The 19152-nt window shown below is 48.4% G+C and overlaps 1 protein-coding gene across 1 annotated transcript; it reads right to left on the bottom strand.

Annotated features, from left to right (window-relative positions):
- Positions 1 to 368: 368 nt before the first annotated feature.
- Positions 369 to 18605, bottom strand: LOC140207775 (oxidized low-density lipoprotein receptor 1-like). Its single transcript, XM_072276330.1, has 7 exons — positions 18379 to 18605; positions 13807 to 13917; positions 8132 to 8248; positions 6247 to 6513; positions 4744 to 4886; positions 1868 to 1932; positions 369 to 1220 (listed from the first exon to the last, which is right to left on the bottom strand). Exons 1-7 carry the CDS (start codon positions 18428 to 18430, stop codon positions 1022 to 1024), a joined length of 954 nt encoding a protein of 317 aa, XP_072132431.1. The 5' UTR covers positions 18431 to 18605; the 3' UTR covers positions 369 to 1021.
- Positions 18606 to 19152: the final 547 nt, after the last annotated feature.

The raw sequence follows: 19152 nt of genomic DNA, 5'->3' as shown, positions 1-19152 counted from the left end.
ATGTACGGTGTCGAGCATTTTGTCTTGTCGCATGGTCGCCTGGTGTGGAGGCTGCAACGCAGAGGGTCGCCATGGACCATAGAAGGTTCTAGACTCAGCCAGCTCCATCACGGACACAACCCTCTCCTCCATCGTGGACATGTTGAAGAAGGAATGACTTGGGAAGACCGCATCCATCAGCGAGGACCATCTCCCGCCGGGAAATGCCCTGTGTTCATCGGTACCACCGGGGAGGGGTACAGGAGCCGGGAAACTCAACAATTTACAAGCAGTTGCTTCCCCTCCGACATCAGATTGCGAACGCTCCCTGAACACTTAAACACTCCCTCGGTATTCACCTTTTTGCAGTATTTATTAATTTTCCCAATTGTCGTGAATTTTATATCTTTGTACCGCGCTGAAGCCATGTTGTGGTTGTACAAAAGGTCGGTGAGGCCGCGCTGGGAGTTTGGTGTTCAGTTCTGGTCGCGCTGCTGTAGGAAAGATGTCACTGAGCTGGAAAGAGTGCAGAGGGAGATTTACGAGGATGGTGCCGGGACTCGAGGGTCTGAGTTATGGAGAGAGAGCAAGCAGGATGGGACTTCGTTCCTTGAAGCGTTGGTATGAAGCCAGGAGAGGCACAGACAGTGTGAATGTGCACAGTCTTTTTCCTTTGTGTTGGTGAACTGAGGGCCAGTGCGCACAGAATTGAGGCGAGAGCGGGTGGAGGGAACCGAGAGAGGAGAGGCGGAGAATGGGGTCCGAGGAGGAGAGGAAGAGGGAGAAAGGGAATGAGTTAGAGAGAAGAAGGGGAAGAAGAGAAGAGGAGTAGAAAGGGGGTGTAACTGGGCGGGAGCGGGGGAGAGCGGCACAGGGAGGGGAGAAGTGTGGAGTAGATGGGGAGAGTGTGAGTAGTGGGGGAGAATGGCGATGCGAGTAGAGGAGGAGAATAGGATAGGAGGGAGGGTAGAGAGGGAGGGAATGGATGGAATTATGGGGGAGTGAGAATGGGGTAGATTGAATGCGGAGACGTGGAGTGTCGTCACATGGTTGAAGTCGGCCAGTCAGGTTCTGGACAGAGACGTTGGATCTCTTCAGGAATATCCGGGTAGAAAAGTGCAGACTTCTCGCAGATGAATCTGTGTTTCCTTTCGAAAATGATACTCTGTTGGTACGAGTGGGACTTACTGCAGTTGGGCGATCCATGGGACATCTCGTAGAGAAGATAAGAGGTCACATTCCTATCAAAGAGAGTTAGACAGTTTCAACAGAGACAAAACAGATCTAGCAGACAACCGGAGACCGTCGCCAAACTAATCCCACTAATTTGCGCTACCCCCACTGCCCCATGTCAGTCTCTAAACTAATTCCATAACACCGCGCTCTCCCCACAGCCCCGACTACATCGCCGTGCGAATCCCACTGCATCACTCTCTCCGACAGCACCGAGTCAGTTTCCAAACTAATCCAACTCTACCACCCTCTCCCGCCCACCTTGCATCAGTCAACAGACTAATCCCACTGTCGCACTCTCCCTAAAACCCTGCATCAGTCTCCAAACTTCTCTCACTGACCCACTCTCTCCCCACAGATCTGTGTCAGTACTCAAACTAATATCAGTGCCCGACTCTCTCCCCACGGACCTGTGTCAGTCTCGAAACTTATCCCACTGACCCACTCTCTCCCCACGGACCTGTGTCAGTACTCAAACTAATATCAGTGCCCGACTCTCTCCCCACGGACCTGTGTCAGTCTCGAAACTTATCCCACTGACCCACTCTCTCCCCACGGCCTCGTGTCAGTCTGAAAACTAACCCCACTGTCCGACTCTTTCCCAACGGCCTCGTGTCACTCCCACACCAACGACCCGTAACAGTCCAAACCTCACCCGTCTGCGCATTTTCCAATCCAGTAGGTTCCGTGTTCATTGTCGATAGAATTGGAAACAAAATCCTGTGAAATAAAATCCCTTCGATTACTGTGCATGTAACGCCCTGGGAAATGTTACTGCTGATGTAATGGTTTCTCTGCAGCAGCAGTGTTTTGGGGTTTTATTGTTGTTTAGTGCGATCGTGAACAATAGCCAGATCAGAAATGCTGCTCAAGTCAACTAGTTCCCAGAGAGAACTCGGAAAGGCCAAACAGGTGGTTCACTGCTGCACAGCGATGAAACATAAAAATATCATATATACTCTTAAGAAACATTAAAAAGTAGTAGAAATACTGGAGCCATGATGATTATGATCGCCTCCGCTGGACAGAGAGAATTATGTTGTCCTCCTGTTAAGGATCCAGCCTGGACACTGGGTTGAAGGGCCTCTGCTGGTAGCTCTGGATCACGCCAGTCTTTAACTTCTGTTATCTTTCACCTGGCCATGTGGGTTCTGGCCCAGCCCCTTTCCTTTTTTTTGGAATTCCTCCAATTACCTGCTCGTCTCCTCATTTTCGCCCACCTGTTTCTAATTTTCACTCATTATCCCGACCATTTCAACCCCGCCTTGACTAGCATTCTCTGCCAGTTCGTCCCAGTTCTGACCTGTGTCGTTCCAGCCTGTCATCACGGCCTCTGCCAACCGATTTTGCCTGATTCTGAGTCTTGGATTTTGCCCGTTCTTGGACCTGATTTTTGCCTGTGCGCTCTGGATTTGTCTGCTCTCGCCTGACTACCTTTTCTGGTTAAGACCTCTGCCTGCCGTTTCGGATTCGTGTCTGCATTCTGTTTTTGAAAGACTGTTGCCTTTGTGGTCGCTAATAAATCCTGGTGAAAAAGTATTCATTGGTCTACACTTGAGTCCCACCGAAACCCGACACGTCCATAATTCAAAGAAATTGGAGGATAAGTTTTTAGGGCGACAAAACGTGACGGGAGCACTTGGAACTAACAACTAATCCCTATCGGGAGAAAACAGCACCTGTTTTTTTGTTTTTTTTTCCCGCACTTTTTTCCGGCAGTTTAAGGATTAAGTCCAGCCGGAACATAACTCACAAGCGCTCTTGAAAGTCAGGTATTAACCCTACCTGCGAAAAACCAAGCATTGCCATCCGGGTCCCCTTCATGATCGCTTATGAAGAAGCATGTGACTTCCCTCCCAGAGAGGATAGGAGTTTGTGCACCCGGCTCTTGAAGGCTTGGACCATCGTCGCAGTTGTTTCCAACCACAGCATCTGGAAGGCTGTTCCACATTCAGATCGCACAGTGAAGGAAGCTTCTATCCAGTGTCTCGCATCAGGCATAGAAAGAGCATGAGCATGCACAGATAAACTAGATCGTGCGGTGCGCCGTCTCTCAGAAGCTGAAGACAGCATGACGCGAGGTTCTGCAGGGCTGTGGCTGGTCTGCATTTTGTATAACACAGTAGCTGCAGCAGGCTGTCGTCTGTGCTGGAAGCTGCTGACAGATAGATGCTTTCGAGCTGTTCTGACTAGAGATAATCGGCCCTTAGGACTGTGTGGCTTCCCACGATGGGGATGGTTTAATTTCTTGTGCGTCCGGGAGCCTGGGTTCGATGGCTTTTGTTCGAGAAAAGATGCCGAGAGACGATGCCAGAACGGGGAAGTCGGAGACTGCAGGCTTGAGCGGACTTGGAATGGCGTCGAGAGGTGACGACGCCCGTGGGAAATCGATGGAGAACGAACAGACGGGAAAAGAGTGAGCTACAGCGAGCGCTTTAGACTGTTTCGTTAAAATGTGCGCTTTTTCTCTTTGTTTTCGATGTTAACCCTACAGTTAAATTAAGAACCCTGAAGCTCTATCGTTTAATTGCATACGGTACACTGCTCGCTATTTCGTGGGATTGATTTGTAACCGGGCAACACATCACGGTACATCCACACAAACGAGATTTCTCAGTTTGGCCGGGCCGGAGGCAGTGTTCCCCCCGACCCCCAGACAAACGCATGCTGGTCGAACCTGAGGGTAACAATTATCCTCTCTCTATGCCTGACGGCAGGAAAAAGTGAAGAGATGGGACACAGATGGAATGACCCAGCGTCTGATCCTTGGACTGCGTGATGGGACTTTGTGGAGGGAGCTTCACTCTGTGTCTGACGCCGGTACTGTGTGATGGGGCGGTGTGGAGGGACTTAATTCTGTCAGACTCAAAAAGCTCTATATTTGTACCGTGTAGAGCATTCTGACAGGCTGTATCACTGTCTGGTATGGAGGGGCTACTGCACAGGACCAAGAGGAGCTGCAGAAGTCCGTAATTCTAGTCAGCTCCATCTTGGGAATTAGCCTGCAAAGTACCCAGGACATCTTCAGGGAGCACTGTCTCAGAAAGGCAGCGTCCATTATTAAGGACCTCTACCACCCTGGGCTGTTACCATCAGGTAGGAGGTACAGAGGCCGGAAGGCACACACTCAATAATTCAGGAGCAACTTCTTCCCCTCCACGATCCGATTCCTGAATGGACTTTGAGGATTTGGACATTACTTCACTTTTTACAACATTTTTTCTACACAATTTAAATAATTAATATACGTGATTGATTTGTTGTTGTTTTTTTCATTATGTTTTATATTTTTATTATTCTCTCTCTCTCTCTCTGCTGGATTATGTGTTGCATTGAACTGCTGCTGCTAAGTTAAGTTTCACGTCACATGCCGGTGAAAATAAACCTGATTCTGATTCTGATTCTGGAGGGAGTTCCACTCCGTGTCTATCCCCGGGATGTGTGAGTGACGGTGTGCAATGATTGAATCTTTGTTAAACCCCGGGAGTGTATGATTGTTCTCCATATCGCTTCTCACGGTGTGACACATACCTTTTCCTTGTTTGAATTGATTTCGAGGAGACTTGCATCAACGTTTGAACAATGATTCCTCGCTGCATCATAAGATTTCTCCAAGGTGGATATGAAATAACACCGATCTGCGCTTTCGGTCCAGTTCCCAGGACACCTTTCCTCTGCAAATCAGGAACGAAGAACAGTGAATCTCCCTCCATTGCTCCCATCGCACACTCCCGGAGTCAGAGGTGGAGTGAAGCTTCCTCCACACCGTCCATTACAGACTCCCAGGATCACACACAGATTGAGGCTCCCAGTGAACTGCCCCAGTACACGTGCCCGGGGTCTGATACAAACTCCCCGCACAGCCTCCTATCACGCATTCCCGTGGTCGGACTGAAATTGAAGCTCATGCGCAATCTCCCATTACACTCTCCTGGTGTCAGACTCAAATTAAATCTCCCTACACGACACCCAATTACACACTCTCGGAACCCGTCACAGGGTGTCGGTCCCTCAACTGCTTCCCATCACAAACTTCAGGAGTCAGTTACGTGCTCCTTCCCGCCATGCTGTCACAGATTTCCTGAGGGATAGACACAAATCGAATTTGAATCCACAGCGTCCGGTCACACACACTCGGAGTGAGAGCAGACTTTAGCTCCCTCCGCAACTTCCAATCATGCAACTCGTTGCCAGACACCGAAGGAGTCTCCTTCAGCACTGTCCCATCACAGAATCCAGTGGACAAACACAGAGTAGAACTCCCTTACACTGTTACATCATACCCAGCCAGGGTCAGGCACAGAGTGAAGCTCCCTCCACTGCGTCCCATCACTCACCACCGTGGTCAGACATAGATTAAGATCCCTCCACACCTTTCCATCACACACTTCCGGGATCAGACATGGAGAGAAGCTCCCTCCACACCGTCCCATCACACACTCCCGGTGTCAGACACAGAGTGATGCTCCCTCTGCACCGTCCCATCACACACTCCCGTGGTCAGACACAGAGTGAATCTCCCTCTGCACCGTCCCATCACACACTCCTGGGGTCAGACACAGAGTGAAGCCCCCTCTGCACCGTCCCGTCGCACACTCCCGGATTCAGAGTAAAACTCTCTTTCCACGGTGTCACAACACCATTCATTGATCAGACATGGGGTGAAGCTCTCTGGATCCTGTCATATCATACAACCCGCCTGTCAGAAACAGGGTGAAGCTGGATCCATACCGTCACATCAGTGATTCCCGGAGCCAGACATAGCGTGAAGCAGTAATGTTACGTCTCACAATCCCGTGGGGAGACACAGAGTGACACCACCTCCACAACGTCCAATCATACTCTCCTGGGTTCAGTAATAAAGTGAAACTTCCTCCACGCAACACCATCACACACTCACCGGTCAAACACAGAGTGAATCCCCTTCCATAACATCTCTTCACTCACTCCCGATGTCAAGCACAGAGTGACGCTTCCTCTCTCTATGCCTGGTCTGTGGTGAAGAGCGGGTTAATGAAGGGGATGACGCCTCACCTCTTCTGCTGATCAAGAATTCACAGATTTGAGCCATGCTGTTCTTGACGGATCTGAGCTTCGTTTTTATCTCAGTGATCTGGTGCCGGAGATCGTTGTGCATTCGTACAAGAACGGACAGATTGGTTTTGAGCGCAGTAAGATTCTTGAGACAGGTTTTCTCGGAGTGATTCAGGTGGGATATCTCAGAGACCTTGGTTTGAAGGGTTGAGTTTAACTCATGGCAGTTTTGGTCGAGGGCGGTCTGAGACTGACGAATCTGTGATACTGAGAGAGATGGTGAAGGATGTTTAGCGTTTACAGTGACACGTGAGTCAGCATCATGCTACCGAGCGGGTCACAGAGAGTGTTATGCCAGTGTCACGGTGAATGGTGTCACAGTGAGAGGCGTCGGCGTGTCGTTTCACGCTGAGGGGTTTATCAATGCCCCAGTGAAGGTTTTGTTGTTATATTGGGTGTCTGCGGCAGTATCGTGAGGTGCATATTCGAGTTGCAGTGAGGGACGTGTCGGTGTCACTGTGATAGGTGTTTCTGAGCCCCGGCGAGAGTTGTGCCGGGTCACAATGAAGTGAATCCCGATGGCACGGCGAGGGAAATGTCAGAGTGAGGGACCTTGTGACGTCACGGTGAGTGGAGTAACTGTGTCATGGTGTGGGCTGTGCTACTCTCACAGAGAGGGGTGTGTCTGTGTCACGGTGAGAGGCATGTCATGGCCACGGTGCGTGTGACAGTGTCAGAATGAGGTGTGGGAACTGTGTCCAGTTCTGGTCACCTCACTATAGGAAGGATGTGGAAACATTGGAAAGGGTACAGAGGACATTTACCAGGATGCTGCCTGGTTTAGAGAGTATGCATTATGATAAGAGATTAAGGGAGCTAGGGCTTTACTCTTTGGAGAGAAGGAGGATGAGAGGAGACATGATAGAGGTGTACAAGATAATAAGAGGAATAGATAGAGTGGATAGCCAGCGCCTCTTCCCCAGGGCACCACTGCTCAATACAAGAGAACATGGCTTTAAGGTAAGGGGTGGGAAGTTCAAGGGGGATATTAGAGGAAGGTTTTTTACTCAGAGAGTGGTTGGTGCGTGGAATGCACTGCCTGAGGCAGTGGTGGAAGCAGATACACTAGTGAAGTTTAAGAGACTACTAGACAGGCATCTGGAGGAAATTTAAAGTGGGGGCTTATATGGGAGGCAGGGTTTGAGGTTCGGCACAACATTGTGGGCCGAAGAGCCTGTACTGTGCTGTACTAGTCTGTGTTCTATGTTCTATGTTCTGTGTAATTGCCTCAGTGAGCGGTGCATCGGTGTTATGTTGAGCGGTGATACTGTCTCGGTAAGGGGTGTTACAGTGACGTGTGGGTCTTTGTCATGAGGCGGTGCTGAGAGGATAACGTTGAGGAATGTGAAGGTGCCACGGTGTACGGTACCTCAGTGTCAGAGTGAAGAGGGTTTCGGTGTCATTGTGAGGTGCGTTTCGGTGTCACCTTGAGGAGTTTATCAGTGATACGGTCAAGGGCATGTCGATGTTACAGTGAGTGTTACGTTGCGGTCAGTGTGACTGCCACGTGTTGTCACGGCGATGTTCCGCATCCGTGCTGCGGTCAGCAGTGTATCTGTGTCTCGTGGATGATCGTGACAGTGCTACAGTGACAGCATTGTTCATGTTATGGTGAATGGCGTGACGGTGTCAGGGTGTGTCTTCATTGTGTTCAGGTGAAGACCGTGTCTTTATCACGGTTAGGGATGTGTCCGTGATATGGTGGTCGGTTTTAATCCTTGTTACAGTAAGGGACGTGTCGGTGTCGCTGTGGTGTTTTACAATAACAATTTATTCCACTCTCTTTATTTATGGTCTGACTCCACACGGAGATCGTTCCACTCACCATGGATCGAGAGTCCGATCACTATCAAGATGAGGGCGGACGTGACTAGACAGAGCAGGCAGATCAGACGGAACGGTCTATTTCCGATCTTCAGTTTCGACTCCTGTTCATGCTCACCTGTGGAGAGACCATACGGCCATAGGACCATATGATATGGGAACAGACGTAGGACATTCGGAACTTCGAGTCTTCTCGGATATTGAATCATGGGCTGATCTAATTCTACCAGTCATCCCCACTCGCCTGCCTTCTCCCCATACCCTTTGAAACGTTAGCTAATCAAGAACGTATCTATCTCTACCTTAAATGCACCCAATGACTTGGCTTCCACAGCTGCTTGTGGTAAAGAAAATCCACGGATTTAACACCCTCTGACGAAACGAATTTCACCGCATCTAAGTTCTAAAAGGACGCCCTTCAATCCTGAAGTCGTGCCCTCTTGTCCTAGACCCCGCTACCATGGGAAATAACATTTCCATATCTAATCTGTTCAGGCCTTTCAACATCGGAAAAGTTTCAATGAGGTCCCCCCTCATTCTACTCAGCTCCAGGGAAGGCAGCCCAAGAGCTGCCAGATGTCCCTCATCAAGATCTTCTCTGAACCATGTCTTATGTCAGTATATATCAGGAGCCCAAAACTGCACACAATACTCTAACTGTGGTCTCGGGGGTGCTTTTTGATGCCTCAACGTCACATTGCAGTTCTTACATTCTAGACCTTTAGAAATGAATGTCAACATTTCTTTCGCTTTTTTCACCACCCAGTGAACCTGGAGATTACCCTTTAGGGTACCTTGCACAAGTACTTCCAAGTCCCTTTGCATTTCGGCATTTTGAATTCTCTCATCATTCAAATAGTAATCTGCGTGCTTATTTCATCCACAATAGTGCATGATCATACAGTTTCCAGCATCGCATTTCATTTGGCACGTCTTTTTTCCATTCCCCTAAGCTGTCTAAGTCTCTCTGTTTCCTCAACACCAGCTGCTCATCCACATATCTTTTTATCATCGGAAATTTATACAAGAAATCCATGAATCCTATCGCCTAAATCATTGACAAACATCGTAAAGATCAGCCGTCCCAACACCGACCCCTGTGGAACTCCTGATGCCTCGGCAATCTCTCCGCCCAATTCCTTCACAGCCCGAGGGTGTATTCCATCAGGTCCAGGAGACCACAAGATTATGATACATGCGATCTACGGACTATTGGCCGTCTGGATTCAGAGATTATTATTTGTTCACAGTTCTATTACTGTTTGCCCGCTTTGTTCTTTTTTTCACACTTTGGATACATGACGGACTTAACTCTGTCATTTCTCCAACCGTATCTGTGACTGATTTATGTCCCATTGAATATTTTTGCCAGTTTTCAACACGATCCACAATGACACCCATAGAACATAGAATAATACAGCACAGTACAGGCCCTTCGGCCCACAATGTTGTGCGACTCTCAAACCCTGCCTTCCACATAACGCTAAACATTAAATTCCGCCATATACATGTCCACTAGTCCCTTAAATTTCACTACTGTCTGCCTCCACCATTGACTCAGGCAGTGTATTCCACGCACCAACCACTCTCTGAGTAAAAATACTTCCTCTAATATCCCCCTTGAACTTCCCACCCCTTACATTAAATCCATGATCTCTACAATTGAGCAGTGAGGCCCTGGGGAAGAGGCACTCCATCTATTCTTCTTGATATCTTGTATACGTCTTTCATATCTCCTCTAATAGTCCTTCTCTCCAAAGAGTAAAGCCTTAGCTCCCTTCATATCTGATCATAATCCATACTCTCTGAACCAGGCAGCATCCTGGTAAATCTTGCCCGTACCCTTTCCAATGCTTCCACGTCCTTGCAGTAGTGAGACGACCAAAATTGGACACAGTACCCCAAGTGTGGCTTAGCCAAAGTTTTATAGAACTGCATGGTTACCTTACGACTCTTAAAACTCTATTCCTCGACTGATGAAAGCTAACACCTCATACGCTTTCCTAACTACCCTATCTACCTGTGAAGCAACTTTCAGGGATGTGTGGACATGCACCCCCAGAGCCCTCTGCTCCTCCACACTATCAAGTTTCCTGCCATTTACTTTGCACTCTGCCTTGCTGTTTGTCCTTCCAAAGTGTATCACCTCACACTTCTGCGGGCTGAACTCCATCTGCCTCTTCTCAGCCGACTTCTGCATCCCATAAATGTCTCTCTGCAATCTTCGACAATCCTCTACACTATCTACAGCACCTCCAACCTTTGTCTCGTTTGCAAACTTGCCAACACACCCTTCTACCCCAACATCCATATCGTTATCACGAAAAGTAGAGATCCCAGAACCGATCCTTGTGGGACACCACTAGTCACAACCCTCCAATCCGAATGTATTCCTTCCATTATGACACTGTGCCTTCTGCAGGCAAACCAATTCTGAATCCACCTGGTAAAACGTCCTTGGATCCCATGTCTTCTGACTTTCTGAATAAGCCTACCGTGTGGATCCTTGTTAAGTGCCTTACTAAAATCCATATAGATCACGTCCACTGCACTACCCTCATCTATATGCCTGGTCACCTCTTCAAAGAACTCTATCAGGATTGTTAGACACGATCTATCCTTCACAAAGCCATGCTGACTGTTCCATGATTCTCTAAATGCCCATAGATCCTTTCTCTAAGAATCATTTCCAATCGTTTTCCCACCACCAACGTGAGGCTCACTGGTCTACAATTAACCGGACTATCCATACAACCTTTTTTGTACAAGGGGACAAACCTCATTGCCTCCAATCCTCCGGTGCCATTCCCTTAGACAACGAGGACATAATGTTCCTCGCTAAAGGCTCAGCAATCCCTTCCCTCGCCTCGTTAAGCAGCCTGGGGAATATTCTGTCAGGCCCCAGGGACTTATCCGTCCTAATGGATTTTAACAACTCCAACACCTCCTATGCCTTGATATCTACATACTTCAGAGCATCAACCTCCCTCATGTTGTCCGCACCGTCATCAAGTTCCCTCTCATTGGCGAATACCGTCGAGAAACATTCATTGAGGACCTCTCTCGCTTCCACAGACTCCAGGAACATCTTCCCAACTTTATCTCTAAACGGTCCTGTCATCCTGTTGTTCTTCATATCACTGAATCGTCGCATCGTGCAACTCATGAAACTGAGCAACGCACCCATCTACAAATTCATCCCGATTATTTATAAACAGCACAGTCTGGAGGTGCAATGAGCTCCCAGGAAAGTGGTCGAGGCAGATGAATTATTCCAGTCAAAGGGAAAAGAATAGAACAGAATAGAATAGAAAACCTACAGCACAATACAGGCCCTTCGGCCTACAAGTTGTGACGTACATGTCCTCCCTTAGAAATTTCTGGACTTACCTATACCCTTCTATGTTACTGAGCTCCATGTCGCAATCCAAAGGTCTCTTAAAAGACTCTATCGTATCCGCCTCCACCACTGTTGCCGGCAGCCCATTCCACGCACTCACCACTCTCTGAGTGAAAAACATAGCCCTGACATCTCCCCCGTACTTACTCCCCAGCACCTTAAAACTGTGTCCTCTTGTGGCGACCATTTCAGCCCTGGGGGAAAAAGCCACTGACTGTCCACACCAACAATGCCTCTCGTCATCTTATATACAAGATAATAAAGGGAACGATTACAAAAGGTTCAGAGAGCTCGGTAATGTTAGAGCTCGAGAAGATTATAAGTCTGATAGGAAGAATCTTAAGAAGGAAATTAGGAGACCCAGAAGGGGGCATGAGAAGGCGCTGGCGGGCAGGATCAAGGAAACGCCAAAGGCATTGTCCAAGCATGTGAAGAGCAAGGGGTAAGACGCGAAAGAAAAGGACCTATCAAATGTGACAGTGGGAAAGTGAGTATGGAACCGGAGGAAATAGCAAAGGAAGTTACTGAAAACTTTATTTCAATATTCACTACGGAAAATGACCTCGGTGATTGTAGTGAAGACTTGCAACAGGCTGAAAGGCTTGAGAATGTAGGCATTAAGAAAGAGGATGTGTTGGAGCTTTTGGAAAACACTAAGTTGGAAAAATCGCCGGGACCAGATGAGATGTACCCCAGGCTACTGTGAGGCGGGGGAGAAGATTGCTGAGCCTCTGCCGATGATCTTTGCATCATCAATGGTGAGGGAGAGATTCCGGAGGACTGGAGCGTTGCGTATATTGCTCATTTATTCAAGAAATTGAGTTGAGATAGCTCAAAAAAATTATAGACCACAGAGTTTGACCTCAGTAGTTGGTAAGTTGATGGATAAGATCTTGAGAGTCAGGAATTATGAACATTTGGAAACGTACAACATGATTAGGTGTAGTCAGCATGGATTTGTCATAGGCAGTTCATACCTTACGAGCCTGATTGAAATTTTTGAGGATGAGACTAAACACATTGATGAAGGAACAGCAGTAGGTGCAGTGGAAATGGATTTCAGCAAGGCCTTTGATAAGGTACCGCATGCAAGGCTTATTGAGATAGTATGGAGGCATTGTATCCAAGGGGGCATTGTTTTGTGGATCCAGAACTGGCTTGCCCACAGAAGGAGAAGTCAGGTTGTAGACGGGTCACATTTTGCATGTAGGTCGGTCACCAGCCGTGTGCCTCAGGGATCTGTGTTGGGTCCCCTGCTATTGGTGAATTATATAAATGACCTGGATCAGGAAATGGAGGGAAGGGTTAGAAAGTTTGCTGATGTCACAAAGGTTGGAGATGTTGTGGATAGTGTGGACGGCTGTCAGAAGTTACTGCGAAGCATTGATATGCTGCAAAACTGGGCTTAGAAGTGGCAGATTGAGTTCAACCCAGGTAAGTGTGATGTGGTTCATTGTGGTAGGTCAAATATGATGGCAGAATATGATATTAATGTTATGACGCTTGGCAGTGTGGAGGATCGGAGGGATTTTGGGGTCCGGGTCCATAACAAACTCCAATGAGCTGCGCGGGTTGACCCTGTCGTTAAGAAGGCGTATGGTGGATCGGCCTTCATCAATAGTGAAATTTAATTTAGTAGCTGCGAGGAGTTGTTGAAGCATGTATTGGACCCCGGTCAAACTTGGAGTACTGTGCTCAGTTCTGGTCGCCTCAATACAGGAAGGATGTGGAAGCCCTAGAAAGGGTGCAGAGGAAATTTACAAGGATGTGGCCGGGATTGGGAAGCATGCCGTATGAGAATAGGTTGAGTGAACACGACCTTTTCTCCTTGGAGTGACGGAGGATGAGCGGTGATCTGAGAGAGGTGTATAGGATGATGAGAGGCATTGATCGTGTGGATGGTCAGAGGCTTTTTCCCAGGGCTGAAATCGTTGCCACAAGAGGACACATGTTCAAGGTGTTGGGGAGTAGGTACAGAGGAGATGCCAGGGGTAACTTCTTTACTCAGAGAGTGGTGAGTGCGTGGATTGGGCTGCCGGCAACGGTGGTGGAGGAGTATACGACAGGGTATTTTTAGAGACTTTTGGATAGGTACATGGAGCTTAGTCAATTAGAGGGGTATAGGTAAGCGTAGTAATTTCTAAGGTAGAGACATGTTCGGCACAACTCTGTAGGCCGAAGGGTCTGTATTGCGCTGTAGGTGTTCTATGTATCTATGTTTCTAATTAGAAATTTGAATATCTTGAGCGAATGACATCACTACTGTGAACTCTGACCTGTTTGTGCAGTGGTTGGCATCCCTCCGGATCCCGAGGCAATGGGAGGATCCTCGCGCTCATCGATGTCTTCCCCAATGTTCAACTCTGGGCTGGTGGCGGTCAGGCCGTCTGGGAGAGAAAGTCAGACAGGCAGATTAGGGAGAGATTGAGAAAGGGGTAGAAAATGGGGGAGAGAGTCGCGGAGAGAGAGAAGAGACAGCAGAAGAGAGAGGGGGTAAGCGAGGCGGATGGGGGCTGAAAGAGAGGGTGATTGAGAAGGGAGAGTGTGCGGAGATCTGTGGGAGAAGGATGGAGAAGAGAGAGAAGATGGTATTAGAGAGGGGAAAGAGCGAGAGGAGAAACCATCGGGGAGAGGGAGATAGAGCTGGATAGGGAGGAGCGGAAAGCGTGGAGGGGAGATGAGCGGAATACAGGCGCACAGAGAAGTGGGCAGAACGAGTGTGGTTCAGGAAGGGATGACAGTGAACGGAGAGGGTGAAGATAAGGGAACAGTGTGAGACAGTAGGGGAAAGAGTTTGAGAGAGGGACGGGGTGATAAAGGAGGAGGAGAGGGAGGGAGGGAGAGAGGGTAGAGAGAGAGAGGTGAAGAGTGAGAGAAAGGGACCGTGGCAAGTGAAGGAGAGAAAGAGAATGAGGTTTGAAAAGGGAGAGAGTGTTTTAATTTATACTGTGCTCCCTCCTCACCGTTTCTCCCACTGTCCTCACTCCTCACCACCCCGGCATATACATCACAGACAGAAGAGGTCCCAGCGGAATGCTACAGATACAGATCCCTTCATTGGAGTAGAACAGGGTAAAAGAGTAACAGAATGCAGAGTAAAGTGTCACAGTTACAGAGGAAGTTCAGTTCATGCAGTCAATAAGGTGCAAGGGCGACGGCGAGGTAAACTTTGAAGTCAAGAATACAACTTATCAGAATAGTGGTCTATTAAATTGTCTGATGAAGCAGGTTAGAAACTGTCTTTGAGGCTGGTGAAACGTGCTTTACTATCTTCCACCGATAGGTGGTGATATAGGGTAATACAATTATCCAGGGTGGATGGGAATCTTTATTCGGCTGTCTGCTGTAGCGACGCAGCGGGAAGTGCCGAGAGAGTCCGTGGAGCTGAAACTGGTGCCCCTGATCTGCTGAGCTGTTTCCTGGTCTCTCTGCAGTTTAGTTGCGGTCACGGACGGAGTAGTTTCCCTCAAGTCGAGCTGCATTGTGATTGGATGCTTTCGGTGGTGCCTCGAGAAAGATGGGCGAGGTCCTACAGGAACATACCAAGCTGACTGAGGAGCCAAGAAGGCTGACGAGGGCAGGGCAGAGGAGATAAAGTATAGGGACTCTAGTAAGTCTAACTAATTCCTCCTCTTGATAGGCTATTCTGTATAATGGTGTGGAGCCCAGGGAGATTTGACTGACTAATTTGTTTTCATATTCCAGGAAGACAAACAAAGGTAAAGGTTCACACTGAACTGGAGGGTCCCTGGAGAGAGTTGAGGAGCAAAGAGACACGGGTCTGCAGGTACATGGATCTCTGAAAGTGGAGTCACAGGTACACAGGGCGGTGAATGGGGCGTCTGACACGCCGATCTTCATCAGTAAGGACACCGAGTAGAGGAATGGGGAGGCCCCGTTGCAGATGAACATGGTGTCGGCGAGGCTGCACTTCGAGGACGGGGTCCAGTTTTGCTCACCCTGCTGTCGGAAGGATATTATTTGCTGGCCAGAAAGAAATGCAGTTGAAGATTGGTGATATCAAATGAATCAGGGACAATAGATGCAGATGGCTTTGCTCCTGCCGCGAGGGAGCAGAGGGAGGCTGCCATTTCAAGAAGAGATTGTGTTCTCCATTTTGTGTGTTAGTCGCTTGGTTGATGCGAAATTTAAAGTAGACACAGTGATGTCACAGGCAATCTCCTGAACTAAGGGATCATTTCCAAATAAGACGTCATTTGTGAGGCGTTATTTGATTGGGTAGAACACGCGGAATTGTGAATGTTGGTCTGCGAGCCATAAATTACAGATTGTGACTTGCTGCTAAATGGAGATTAAATGGAGTAGGGCCAATGGAAATGTGTTAAAGTCAGACACGTGACCACTAGCCAATGACACTGGAATGCAATTCATGATTTCGGAAAAAAAAGACGTTTCAAGTTTGCTGCCAGAGGTCACTGAGAAACAGAACAACTAAATCTTGGACATGTGGAAAGTCAAAACGCCTACGAAGAACATGTGGCCAGCAGCAAAAACTCCTTTGTACCTAGTAATAACTTTTCTGTACTTTGACCGAGCATGAAAGGTCAGGGTAACTTCGCTGGTACGGCGGCCGGCTAGTGACGCAATAGCATCAGCGCCGGATCCGGAGCGAAAGTTCCCGAGTTCGAATCCAAGACGGGCCACATCCACCAACACCCCACCCCCCGGACACGCTTTCCATCCGTGCCGGGTTGAGGGTGAAAAAAAAAGGCTCGAGGCCTGGTTAATCTGAAAGGAGACCAATCCTGACACCACGCCAAACAAGAATGGCTGACTGCCAAACAAGAATGGCTGGCTGAAAAATAAGCTGGTGCGGAGGCAATATTTCGTACTTTATCTATTCGTCAGATTAGACAATACGGGTACTTGACGGCAAATACAGATCGCCCTGTGCATCCCTGATCATTATTAGCTGAGTCTTGCAACACTTTGAGCTGGAAAGAGTTGCAGATATTGACTGGACGCCAGGGACTGAATTACTGAGAGAAGTCGGGCAGGTTGGGTCTTTATGTTGAGCTCAAGGATGACCTTACTGAGGTGTACAAAGCACGAGGGGCACAGATCGAGTAAATGAGCACAATCACATTCTCCAGGCCTGGAGAATCGAGGACCACAGCGTCCAGGGCGAAGATGAGAGGGGAAACAGATTTACTTGGGCAGCCGAGTGACAACCTTTTGTTACCCAGATGGTGGTCCGTCTATGGAACGAGTGCTCTGTTCAGAAGCATTAGGTATTGGAGACTTGGGTGCATGACTCGTGAAACGCTCCAGAATGACGTCATTACTGCGACCTCTGACCTGTCTGTGCAGTGATTGACAGTTCGCCGGGCCCCGGGGCGGTGGGAGGATCCTCGAAACCGGGGAATTATAGACCGGTTCGCCTAACATTGATGGTGGGGAAAATGCTAGAGTCAGTTATCAAGGATGTGATAACAACACAGTTGGAAAGCGGTGAAATCATCGGACAAAGTCAGCATTGATTTGTGAAAGGAAAATCGTGTCTGACGAATTTATAGAATTTTTTTGAGGATGTAACTAGTAGAGTGGATAGAGCAGAAGCAGTGGATGTGGTATATTTGGATTTTCAAAAGGCTTTTGACAAGGTCCCACACAGGAGGTTAGTGTGCAAACTTAAAACACACGGTATTGGGGGTAGGGTATTGATGTGGATAGAGAATTGGTTGGCAGACATGAAGCGAAGAGTGGGAACAAAAGGGACCTTTTCAGAATGGCAGGCAGCGACTAGTGGGGTACCGCAAGGCTCAGTGCTGGGATCCCAGTTGTTTACAATATATATTAATGTCTCAGATGAGGGAATTAAATGCAGCATCTCCAAGTTTGCGGATGACACGAAGCTCGGCGGCAGTGTTAGCTGTGAGGAGGATGCTAAGTGGATGCAGAGTGACTTGGATAGGTTGGGTGAGTGGGCAAATTTATGGCAGATGCAATTTAATGTGGATAAATGTGAGGTTATCCACTTTGGTGGCAAAAACAGGAAAACAGTTTATTATTTGAATGGTGGCCGATTAGGAAAAGGGGAGGTGCAACGAGACGAGGGTGTCATTATACACCAGTCATTGAAAGTGGGCATGCAGGTACAGCAGGCGGTGAAAAAGGCGTATGGTATGCTGGCATTTATAGCAAGAGGATTCGAGTACAGGAGCAGGGAGGTACTACTGCAGTTGTACAAGGCCTTGGTGAGACCACACTTGGAGTATTGTGTGCAGATTTGGTCCCCTAATCTGAGGAAAGACATCCTTGCCATAGAGGGAGGACAAAGAAGGTTCAGCAGATTGATTCCTGGGATGTTAGGACTTTCATATGATGGAAGACCAGATCGACTAGGCTTATATTCGTTGGAATTTGGAAGATTGAGGGGGGATCTTATCGAAACGTATAAAATCCTAGAGGGATTGGACAGGCTAGATGCAAGAGGATTGTTCCCGATGTTGGGAGTGTCCAGATCGAGGGTTCACAGTTTGAGGATAAAGGGGAATCCTTTTAGGATCGAGATGAGGAAAAAACTTCTTCACACAGAGAGTGGTGAATCTGTGGAATTCTCTGCCACAGGAAATAGTTGAGGCCAGTTTATTGGCTATATTTAAGAGGGAGTTAGATATGGCCCTTGTGGCTAAAGGGATCAGGGAGTATGGAGGGAAGGCTGGTACATGGTTCTGAGTTGGATGATCAGCCATGATCATACTGAATGCCGATGCAGGCTCGAAGGGCCGAGTGACCTACTTCTGCACCTATTCTCTATGTTTCTGTGTTTCTATGAATACAGAATGGATCTATCCCCCCCGCCTCCGTTTTGCTGCCCCACTCACCGTTTGAAGGAGACTGCGGGCCCATTTCGGCGAGCTCCACATTCACGTCCATCTTGTTCAGGACTCTCTGTGTCTCTGAGCTCACGAAGGGGAAGGAGCCGTTATTAGAGGAAGCCCGTTCGATAAGGCGGTCCGACTCCAGCAAACACCAGATGGACAGCTGACACAGAGAGGAAGGCAGAGCAGGGAGAGGAAGTGCGGGGAGCACAGAGAAAGAGGATGTTGGAGAGGGAGGCCGAGAGATATTAGACTGGAGGGGAGTGGGGAGTGTTGAAAGTGTGGAGTAAGGGGAGGGAAGGGAGGAGACCGATTGGGAATCTGCAGAGACAGAGAGAAGTGGGCGGCAGTGTACAGATGCTACAGGAGCTGAGAGGAGGGAGACTGTGGAGTGAGAGATGGGAAAGAAGGGAAAGTAAGTGTGTAGAAGATGGTAAACGGGAGGAGGACGGAGTGAGGTAGAGAAATAGAGGGTGAGGAGATTTGGAGAGATTGTGAGAGAGAGAGAGAAAAGATGGCGGTGAACTGGAGAACAAGAGGGAGAGAGAGAAACGGAATGAGAGGGAGCGGGGAGGAGTAGAGGGAGGGGCAAATGGAGCACTACAGAGAGGGCAGAGAGATGCGTGGGGAGGGTTGAAGGAGAGAAATGTAGACGAAGGACGTTGAGAGGAAAAAAAATGGAGAGGGAAGGAGAAAAGAAATGGAAAGGAGGGAGAAGATAATAAGGACAGTAAGAAATGAAGGAGAGACTTGTGTCACTGATATCGAGCCTGTATT

The sequence above is a fragment of the Mobula birostris genome, chromosome 13 (genome assembly GCF_030028105.1).
Source record: "Mobula birostris isolate sMobBir1 chromosome 13, sMobBir1.hap1, whole genome shotgun sequence".
NCBI lineage: Eukaryota > Metazoa > Chordata > Chondrichthyes > Myliobatiformes > Myliobatidae > Mobula > Mobula birostris.
This window is presented reverse-complemented; position numbering and strand designations above follow the sequence as displayed.